Source organism: Gadus morhua, chromosome 4, assembly GCF_902167405.1.
Source record: "Gadus morhua chromosome 4, gadMor3.0, whole genome shotgun sequence".
In the NCBI taxonomy this organism is placed as follows: domain Eukaryota; kingdom Metazoa; phylum Chordata; class Actinopteri; order Gadiformes; family Gadidae; genus Gadus; species Gadus morhua.
This window is the reverse complement of record NC_044051.1, coordinates 26300786-26312609: the sequence shown is the minus strand read 5'-3', so window position 1 is coordinate 26312609 and position 11824 is coordinate 26300786. Positions and strand designations below refer to the sequence as shown.

The 11824-nt window shown below is 42.0% G+C and overlaps 1 protein-coding gene across 1 annotated transcript; it reads left to right on the top strand.

Moving 5' to 3' along the window:
• The first annotated feature begins 2395 nt into the window (after window positions 1-2395).
• LOC115543131 (homeobox protein engrailed-1-B-like) lies at window positions 2396-7556 on the top strand. Its single transcript, XM_030355683.1, has 2 exons — window positions 2396-3475; window positions 6687-7556. Exons 1-2 carry the CDS (start codon window positions 2854-2856, stop codon window positions 7007-7009), a joined length of 945 nt encoding a protein of 314 aa, XP_030211543.1. The 5' UTR covers window positions 2396-2853; the 3' UTR covers window positions 7010-7556.
• Window positions 7557-11824: the final 4268 nt, after the last annotated feature.

Genomic DNA, 11824 nt, shown 5'->3' with positions numbered 1-11824 from the left:
GGCTGCCATAACGTTATACCAGTTGTTGTCTGACTACATATATGGGCCTGATGCCCATGATCCTCTGTTTCTTGCAATGATAGTCACTTTAATTCATAGTCACTTTATGTACTGTCGGGCCCTTAGTTTACGGTTAAGTCACTTTATTTACTCTCATTGCTCATTATTTTTTGCATTGTGGAATTATTCATCTGCTGCATCAACATCTCCATATGTACAGTATGTAGCCGGGATGTGCAAAACGGCTTTAAAAAAGGTTTTTTTCAGGGGCGGCGAGGCTATGCAATAGGACAGTGGCGTGATGCATCGCGGGGCGGCGCGCCGCCGAACGGTGCGCGTCAAACCAACCGCCCCCATTATTTCCAACGTACAACCCCACACCGGCAGCGGCTAGACGAGCGCCAGCGCTTGGCGGCGCGCTGCCCGGCTATCCTCCACACCACTGTCCTATTCCCTAGCGCCGCGGCCCTGGAAAAGCATTTTTTCTTTAAAGCTGTTTGGTACAACCCGGCTTGATACAAGGTCCTGTACAGATGGAGATTGTTGATGAACTAGATGAATAATTGCACAATGCAAAAATAATGAGCAATGACAGTAAATAAAGTGTGTAAAGTGATTAAACCGTAAACTAAGTGCCCGACGGACATAAAGTAAAGATGAATTAAAGTGGCTATCATTATAAGCACAAACAGAGGACCATGGGCTTCAGGGCCATACGTACGAAAGAACTGGGATAACGTTAAGGTAGCCTATATCCACAGTTTGTTGATCTGCTGCTTTCAAAACATAATCACAACCGTCAGCACGACACTTCCTATTGGTGCTTGGGGCGGAACTCAACGCGCGTAAAATGCGCATCGCGGCGCTGCGGTGCCCGTGTCTAGCCACCTTGAGACGTCAATGGAGTCATTTGTGTAAACAGGCTCTCCGGGGAGGAGAGCCTGTTTACACAAATCCACAGCAGCTCGGAGGGCGACGAGGAGGCGCTCCGTCCTCACCTGGTGGCGGCAGCACGCGGGGCCCTGCTCCATCCTCACCTGGCGCAGGCACACGGGGCCCCGTTCCACTCTCACGGCCCTTTGATGGAGCGAGCTGCCGGGGGCCAGTGGCACCCGGGATTTATCCGGGAGCCACCACCCTCCAGACCAGATCAGCCCCGCGTGATGAACAGCGGGGCTGATCTGGCGGAATGAAGAGTAATTAAATGCTATAATTGTTCCATCTCTCTCTCTCTCTCTCTCTCTCTCTCTCTCTCTCTCTCTCTCTCTCTCTCTCTCTCTCTCTCTCTCTCTCTCTCTGCTCTTTGCGGGCTGCAGATTAGAGTAGACAAGAAGCTGTTCTGCTTACAATGGCTGCTTGGCTCAATAGCGTGTTGATGCTTTCCTAATTGGACTTTAATTAAGTAGCTCTGCTTTCTTTTCTCTCTCCAACCCCCCCCCCCCCCCTAATATAATGATTAAACTTATAAAGGGATTATTAATTCAAGGACTGCTCATAACCGTGTTGACACATGGGGACATTTTGCATCACCTCAAAGAGAGGAAAGTAGACCGAGCTGCTCCATTTAAATCATCAAACCCATTTCAGCCCAATTGGGAGCAAGTGTTCGCACATCAGGAGAATCATATCTTTATATACCCAATATACTCAAAGATATAAAGATAACAAAAATAGCTTTATTTTTCGTTCATGCGTAACAAAATAATCGTATATAGCCTTTGCAGTAGCCTACTAGCAACTATAATTGATAGTAATAAAAATAGAAAAACGGACTCATATATATATATATATATATATATATATATATATATATATATATATATATATATATATATATATGTATATATATATATATATATATATATATATATATATATATATATATATATATATATATATATATATATATGTATATATATATATATATATATAACGTATTGTGAGTACTAAGAAAAGCGCTGTAAAAAAAAAAGATCTATTATTATCATTATTATTATATATATATAACAGTTCATGTCTGTTACAAAGCATCGATATTTGTTTTCAACGTTGAGTGACCTGGTCTAAACTACACCAACACAGCCACAATGACACTGGGAGCCCTGGGATGAGACCAGAACGACTACAGCGTCCACCGCTCCTGAACTTGAAAAACACAGGGATGGAATTTATGTATTTTTTCATTAAAAAATATGAATATTTCTTCAATCATTCAAAGTCGTGCGTGTGTGTGTGTGTGTGTGTGTGTGTGTGTGTGTGTGTGTGTGTGTGTGTGTGTGTGTGTGTGTGTGTGTGTGTGTGTGTGTGTTTTACTACGTAGGAGGAGGATTAATCCTGGTTGGCTGTCGCCGACTCTCCGTCCTTTCTGATTGGTCTATTGTACGCGTAGACACGTGCTTCCGGTTGGCTGCACGAAAAGACGAGGAAGAGACGGATGGGTGGGGGGTCGAGGGAGGTTAACTGTTTTTTAGGGAGACGTTTAGGAAGAATCACACACACTCCCACTCAGCCTCAAGCCTGGCCGGTCTGCGTGGCGGACGCGTGCGTAATGTGGAGCAGGTTTGGTTTAACGCGCGGTCCACAATGGACAACATGATTAACAACAACACGTCGGGAGCCTTCGAGGAGACGGACTGAATAAAACACAACTCAGCGCTTGATTTAAATACCTTTTTCTTTTTCGGTCTTCCAATCGCTTTCTTTTTGGCCAGAACGCGGTCCGCGCCATGACCCCGTCAGCCCCCCGCAAGGTCCGGACCTGAGACCTGAGGGGCGATACGGGGGGAGCAACAAGTGGGGGATCGGCGTGGATATTGCGCGCTGCAGCCCGGGCAAGGAGGCTCCTCCTCGGTGATGGACGAGGAGCTGAAGGAGCAGCACCGCCGCGAGCCCCCGGAGGAGCTGGAGGAGGAGGAGGAGGAGGAGGAGGAGGAGGAGGAGGTGGAGGAGGATGAGGAGGTGAACATTTCGCTCCCGTCCCCGCTCGTACTGCCCCAGCAGGGGGCCCAGCACGGGGGCCACAGAACCACCAACTTCTTCATCGACAACATACTGCGGCCGGACTTCGGCTGCAGGAAGGACCGCGAGCCCCGAGGACAGACCCCGGGACGCGAGGACGGTAACCCGCTCATAACACGGCCGTCGCACACGCATCTGTGTTTGGACTCGCATTGTAGCAGTGACAGCACCTCCTCTTCGTCCTCATCCTCCTCCACTTCTTCGTCATCTTCTTCCTCACCGTCCTCGAAACAGAGCGCGTCAAAGCAGCAGCAGCGCCAGGCGACCGGGGGCCATGGGACCCCCGGGGCGAGCGCGCGCTACTCGGACAGTGCCTCGTCGGGTACGGCGAGGAGCGGCAGTAACGGTGGAGGAGGAGGAAGAGGAGGGTCTCCGCCCTCTACCGCCAAGGACTCGCAGGCGATGCTGTGGCCCGCCTGGGTGTACTGCACACGCTACTCGGACCGGCCCTCATCTGGTAAGGACTTAACGGGCCGCGGACCGGACGGGACCGGGAGGGGAGGGGGGTGTCTAGAGGCTTGAGTGTGCTACAAAAAAAATTACTTGGAACTTCATAAGAAAACACGTGCTATTGTGCAAGCACACCTACGCCCCCCTGCACACACACATGCACACACACACACACACACACACACACACACACACACACACACACACACACACACACACACACACACACACACACACACACACACACACACACACACACACACACACAATGAGACAACAGAGGCAAAGTCATATTGTGACGGAACTGTATTTTAGATATTAATTCTCTTTAACAAGTGGGAGTTTATGAAAACCTTCATTCTAAATTGAATTCCCTATTCTTTTCAAACCACGTATTCCTTAATCTCCTTCTTTCGTTTTACATGTATAGATGTAATATATTGTGTTATTAGTAGCGTGCGGTAACCCTACATTTCTGTGGGGCAGAAAGGCGTATGACCACACAAACAATTTGTTTTTGTCGTATATATTATATGCATATATAATATTGTATTATACATTTTATATATATATATATATATATATATATATATATATATATATATATATATATATATATATATATATATATATATATATGCTTCACATAACTCACATCCGTGGTCCAATATCCCCTAGTCCTGTGCACACACTTGCTCGAAAAAGTAGACATGGGAAACAAAACACAGCGTTTCTCTTTGAGCAACAACATAGACATTATTTATCTTCATGCCATGCTCGGGAGAAACTTATGCTGTAAGTTTCCCCCTATCCTTCGTTTGTTTGATTAGGTTTATGTCCGGTCTGTCTGTGCCAAGTTGTTTGATTTCTAACTTCTCTTCCAATTTTGTAACTTCTCAAATGTTTTTTTTTTAAAGAAACTCAACACTGTTAGTCACAGGTGCAGCACCACTCGCCATTACTGAATCTGATATAGAAACGATGAAAGATGCGCGCGGAAAAATTTGAGCTAAAACAACAACATTTCTGCATGGGGCAGACTACTTTACGACCATATAGGCGTCTTTTAGCGCGGATTGTAATTCTTGTTGCAGCCTGCAGGGTTATGCGATAAACATACGAAGGAACGCGGTCGCTTATCTATCCTGCCCCACATTGCATGACACGTTAAACTCAACTAGAAAAGCCACCATCATCCAAAATGTTATGTCAACAGACCAAAAATTGTCGGAAAGCCTACAGAAAGTAACATAGGCCTAGTTAATGTGAAATTCACATTATTAAAAATAGACTTGGAGCCATGATTTACTGAGGAACTATTTTTTTGGGAGCATGCTTTTGCAAGTAGTTCGCTGCCCACCTGCCCAGCACGCGCAAGCGACTATTGAGACTTTGAGATACAGCATGCCTAATGGAAATATAACCAGGCTTTAGGACTTTATTTTTTAATTAGAATTTTTGAATTTGACCTATATGCTTTTTTTGACCTTTTGTCTTCTTTAAGTGTAAGGGGAATCCCTGAAACCCTGAGCATGAAGATAATTCATCAGAACTAATGGTACACTTTGGTCATTATACTTAAGTAACAAACTACCCCATTTAATAGTTGATAGGATATTATTAAGGCAAAATAGGTCACACACACACACACACACACACACACACACACACACACACACACACACACACACACACACACACACACACACACACACACACACACACACACACACACACACACACACACACACCTGCACAGCACAGTGAATCCAAATCGTCTCCCTTATGGAACAAATTAATTTCGGTTCAATTCTAAACGTGTAAACGAGACGAGGAGGAGAGTTAAAGTCTTCGTTGTAACACTATTTCTGTATCTGCGTTTAGACCACGATGATCTGCAGTTAAAGGTCTATACACACACACACACATATATATATATATATATATATATATTTATATATATATATATATGTGTGTGTGTATAGACCTTTAACTGCAGAACATCGTGGTCTAAACGCGTTTAACTGACATATATTAGTACTGTCAGTTAAAAGCGTTATTAACGGCGTTAACGCAAACCAATTTTAACGGTGTTAATTTTTTCATCGCTTGACAGCACTAATAGATATATATATATCTATATATATTATAGGAAGACATATACCCACAACTCAAGACGAGAGGCTTTTGAGTTAAAATTGGGTTCAGAAACGAACACTATAGTGGACGGTGGAGACCAGTGGAGCAGAGTTGGAGAGGTGGTGTGTTAGTGTGCGTAAGAGACGGGCTTCTTTCCTTGTTCGGATTTCATGCTAATCTTACTCCAATTGAGGAATCATTACTGGTAGACCAATAAAATCATCCGTCCTAACAGTTTTTTTAGGACAGTACCTATAAGCTATATAACAATCATAACTACTTCATGTAAGCTCAACCAAGAGGATTTCTGTTGAATCTCTTACTGGTATCTGTTAACAATAATAATTAAGACTATATTAATACAAACACAAATTATAGTTGCCTTACTTCTATTAATATAATTATCACTTTTATTGCATGCATATTATTGCATGCATATTATTATCCTGCGATACCAATAGGCCATAATTAATTAATTAATATAATTATCTGACTTAATTTCTGACTTAATTAACGTCAGAAAAGCTCCTGGTAAAACATTGAAATGTGAATACTAATGTGTAAGACAAAGAAAATCCATAATTGATATTAAAACCTGGAGTTCAAACACTTTAATGACACACCGTGTTACCTTAGTTGGAGAATCAGAGCCAACACTCTTTAGGATAGGCCTACTTCATTTCTTAGCATCCTACAGCATTGCATCTCGCTTATTATTACACATAATCAGGGCTGCATATTAAATTGGATGCATAATTACATATTGGGTTTATCCTACTGTATTAAGGGTGTATTTTTGAGGTAATAGTAGGCCTATAACAATTCGCATATATTGTGTGATGAGAAAGACCTTTGGATTGGATTGAAGGCTATATTTATACATTATATATATTATATTATTATTATTATTATTATTATTATTATTATTATTATTATTATTATTATATATAGCCTATATGTTCTTATTATTTTACTATTATTTTTTAATACATTTCATATATTTAATTTTGCTCTATTTATCTTCTTCACGACCTCCAGCTGACATTTACGTGTTCGTCTCCTTGTTGTTTGCACACCAGGGCCAAGGACACGCAAATTGAAAAAGAAGAAAACCGACAAAAGTGACGACAAGCGGCCCCGGACTGCGTTCACCGCCGAGCAGCTGCAGCGGCTGAAGACGGAGTTCACGACCAGCCGCTACATCACGGAGCAGCGCCGTCAGGCCCTGGCCCTGGAGCTCAGCCTCAACGAATCACAGATCAAGATCTGGTTCCAGAACAAGAGGGCAAAGATCAAGAAGGCCACGGGCTACAAGAACGGCCTGGCGCTGCAGCTGATGGCGCAGGGGCTGTACAACCACTCGACCACCACGGTGCAGGAGGACCGGGAGGACAGCGACTAGAAGGACCACCACGGTGCAGGAGACCGGGAGGACAGCGACTAGAAGGACCACCACGGTGGACCGGGTGGACAGCGACTAGAAAGAACACCATGGTGGAACGGGAGGACAGCGACGAGAATAAGAGTGACGGGACGGGACGGGGGGACGGGGGGACGGGGGGTTCGAGCGTAAAGTGACGATTTCTTTGATAGTTTTTTTTTTTCGTGCGTTACTGCGAACGAAAATTGCGCATTTCTCAATATGGACAGTTTGAGACTGCAGGATTGTTTGGGTTGCTATTTAAGAAAATGACACAAATATTTCTGTTAGGGAAACAGTATATGGACATAATTATACGAAAGGGACAAATATTATTACACTTTATTTAGCCTGATAGTCCATGTTCTATGTATTTAATTTCAGGTATCGGGGCTGCATATCTCTCGGAATATCGCATACCCGCTGGAGATTTTTTTAATGGGTTTCTTTTTTTATAAAAAATAATAATAATGTTTCTCATTGTTTTGTTTCGTATTTTTCGTTCTCTCTCTCTCTCTCTCTCTCTCTCTCTCTCTCTCTCTCTCTCTCTCTCTCTCTCTCTCTCTCTCTCTCTCTCTCTCTCTCTCTCTCTCTCTCTCTCTCTCTCTCTCTCTCTCTCTATCTCTCTCTCTGGCTATATTTAAATGAATAATTTCACAGACTACGTAGCGAGCCTACTGATCACAACTCAATAAGCCAAAGATTTCAACTATGTTCAGAGATGTGTGGTCTGAAATAAAATACAAAAATAAAACAATATATGTTGCAATAGTTTCATCTCACTCGTTGTTTGTGAGTGAAGAGTAATTTCTTGTATTTAATTTTAAACTGCTAACATTCTTCTTTGCATTGTTAATATTACAAGTAGGCTATAATTTATTATCATTATTTTAGACATGCAAGATATTGATTCGAATACTATTATGATTTATTTATTTCAAATTTTAGTAAATAGATTTGAATCATTTAATGATTTATCTATTATTTGTGTTATTGTTATTATATAATTATATGAGATAATCGTTTGGAGGCCTGTGTAATATTATTATATTTTACAAACGACCTATCAAGGTAAAAGGAGTGCGGCCTATCGAAAGAGAGAGAGAGTGAGAGAGAGAGTGAGAGAGAGAGAGAGAGAGAGAGAGAGAGAGAGAGAGAGAGAGAGAGAGAGAGAGAGAGAGAGAGAGAGAGAGAGAGAGAGAGAGAGAGAGAGAGAGAGAGAGAGAGAGAGAGAGAGAGAGAGAGAGAGAGAGAGAGAGAGAGAGAGATACTGCTGGCCCTCAATACAACCAGACATAGTTTACTGGATATTAGTCCATTCCATAACATTTATTTAATCATTATTGTTATCGCTTCCTCAATATGGGTTAACATTAACTTAGCAGGCACTCTTTTTTGGTTGAACCAAGAAGTGTGAATACAAAAAGAAAGCTAATTAAAAGCGATAGAAGGAAGAAGTTCATTTGTTTCATGTCAGCTTCCCTTGACCCCCACCAGGTCCGTGACCTCCGGGCAGAGATAGGCGACCTAGGCGATCACCTAGGGCGGCAAATGTGTTGGGGGCGCCCTCTGGTGGCGCCCTTAATTAATTAATTAAAATACACTAAACAAGCTAAATGAAACCAAACATGTTCCCAAATGGAACGGAGAAGGGAGGGGGCAGGGGATTAATTGCAATAACCCCAATAGTATTTATGATAAATAGATCAATATTGAAATTATTAATTCATGCACATTTTTGGGGGGTTCATTCATTTATTAATTAATGAATGTATTTAATAATTAATTAATAATTTATAGATTCATATTTATTTATCAATCTTTTCATTCATTATTTACTTTTAGAGAACTGACTGCTTTCTTTCTTTCTACTTTCTCGTACAATCTAAATCAAACAAATTTTGCAGAGGTCCTCCAGAGACTCCACAGATTAATGTTCCGCGCAAGAAACACGCCGTCCTCCTCAACCCGACCAAAACCCATAAGAGGCTTCTTTTGACCTGAAGTCCCTCTCAGGCAAGTGAACACACCAAGGGCCCAGACGGGTTCTCCGATGGACCTGCTGTCCTAACCCTAACCCTAACCCTAACCCTAACCCACGCCTGATGCCGAGTTCACTTTCATAAAGATCATTTTTATGCGACATGCTGGACTAATCACCAAACCAATTAGTTTATGATCAGCTACACTCCTAAAGGATGACGGTATCATTTCAGAGGGTGTGTTTGGTTGGAGTCCAACACAATCAGTGGTGACAGATGAATGATGGATTTACGGGACCCGTAAATTTGCACTCCTTTATATTCTTTTGCACTCCTTTATATTCTTTTTGCTTTAGTTATATTTTAGCAACAAGACAGAGGCCTACACACTCCTTCTGGAATAATAAGATCTACTTTGAACTAAACAATAATTTTTCAAATGTATTTCCAAGTTGTTAAGATAATTAAAAGAAAACATTAATTAATAAGAAAGGAAAAAAATATGGGCGACATTTTTAAATTGCACAATTTTAAACATCTAAGATTATTGAATGAGAAAGAATGTTGTAAAAGTCTCCTTCAGAGTAAATAAATCATCTCATGAGTCTAAACAGCATGTGCTTAAGTAAACATAGTAAAACAATAAATAATGCATGAAGTCTACTGTAAGCCATATAAGCCATACACGGGGGGACTACTTTCAGCAGATACAAAAAGTTAAATTTGTAGCCACACACACACACACACACACACACACACACACACACACACACACACACACACACACACACACACACACACACATGCGCGCGCGCACACACGCGCACACACACACACACACACACACACACACACACACACACACACACACACACACACACACACACACACATTTTTCACGCAAAAACGACAAACCTCTACAATAATAGTTGGATTCTCCTAGGCGGAGTTATGACAGTGTATTTAAAATTCATACAATTGTACCTCCTCCCCTATAGGCTACACGTCATTTAGGAGCTGGGGGTTTATCTATAAAACAAAGAAAAGGCCGACAGATCGTTTGCATACTTTGCACAGCGTGCCTCGCAGGCACACTATGGATTTAATTTATATGCAAATGAAAGCAATAAAAGGAGAATCCACACTGGAAATGTCCTCCGCTAAAGAGGAGGACTCTTGGTGAGCAGGTAGATGTGAGGAAGGACGCAGAACAGCGCATTATGCACCTTTAAATGAGAAGGTCTATATATATATGTATATATATATATATATATATATATATATATATATATATACAGGCCACCAATCCCCGGAGATTGGTATTTTATTATTATAGTATTAATAGTATTAATCATTATTTTTTTCTATAATGTTGAACCTATAATTAGTTACAAATGCATTTTTTTTTAATTTATACTGTCCTGTCCTTGTAATGCTAATAATTTAAATATCATTATTCTCCTCAGTGTGTAGGGTGGTATTCTATTTTTTTCAACGGGGCTGCATCCAGTCACTTGACCGTCATGGTTGCTATGGTGGTTGCTATCGACCAGCCCCTCTAATCAAGTTACATGGCTCTAAAAACCACGCGGCAAAGGAGCTGCCGTGAATTGTGTTGTTTTTGTCGTAAACTAGGGTCCGATGGTTAAAAAATAGACAGATATTCCAAGGTATCCTTAAAAGGCAGCTTGGATGTTTTTATTTTCTGCAGTTTAGACTTCTTCTATAACCTATTTTTGAAAGCAAAACACCAAGCTCATTGATTTAACGAGGCAGGGTTATTTGAAACAATTTATTAAATAAATATTTATGAGAGGTCATTCCTTCTCCTGAGTTTGCTTCCTATTTATGTCTAGTGTACAACCCTACTGTCCACAAGCATCACCCCCCCCCATCCCCATATGGATTTGGAGAATTGTTGCCACGTCCCAGTGGTGGAGGTATCATATATATGAAAGGGGGCATTCAATTATACTACAATGATCAATTAGGAGGCCGAAGCCCTAAAGGAAGTGATGCAATAGGTGACTGGGTCGACAACATTTAAGTAAGCTGTACTTTGAGGTCTCTTATATATCAAAGGGGGTCTCAAAGGACGCATACGCTTCAACCTGTGGCTCCAGCCCTACAGGAAATGACTCAGCAAGTGCTCCATCTCGTTGCACCTGCACCCAGCGGCTCGCTTACAAGATTTTGGCCTAAAGTTCATCCCAGACCTACACCCTAGCCATCCAACACGCATATCTGAGAATCAGGCTTCTCTTTAATAATGACAAAAAGTTACGAGAGAAATACACATTAACTTTTTGTTATCTCATAAGCGCCGTGGTGCCGGCTCCTTTTGACCTTTTGACCCCAGACATCAAAAACGTGGCCACAGGCCAGCTGTGTCTACACACCTTAAGCCACAAATGTACACCTCCATCCCACAAAAAATGGGGACTAGAAACTAACCTCTGTCTTATGTACATTTACTGTACTGTTGGAGGTCACGCCCCTTTTCCGGCCTTTTCGAGATAGCTAGGGAGGCTAAAATGTTTACACACATTTCCCGGGGCCCCGAGAACGACATATCCGAGATTTGGAGTTCTAGCCCTTAGAGAAAAAAAGTTTTCCCAAATGGACTGTCATTTGGACAAAGCCCCTCAGAAGTGTTACCTGCAAGACCTAATGGTTCAGAATATGGTGGAAAAACAGTTTTTGAGATAGGAACGTCCTACCGCCCTGAAATTTGAATACCTTATTCTAAGGCCTAACTGGGACCCCCGCACCGAAACTTGTCCCGGTTGGACCCCGAGGGCAGGAAGGGGTGGCC

Excerpts from the sequence above, each read along its gene's own strand:
- LOC115543131 (XM_030355683.1), top strand. The coding sequence starts at position 2,854 with ATGGACGAGGAGCTGAAGGAGCAGCACCGCCGCGAGCCCCCGGAGGAG. Across the intron at positions 3,476-6,686 it reads CTCGGACCGGCCCTCATCTG|GGCCAAGGACACGCAAATTG; the intron begins GTAAGGACTTAA and ends TTTGCACACCAG.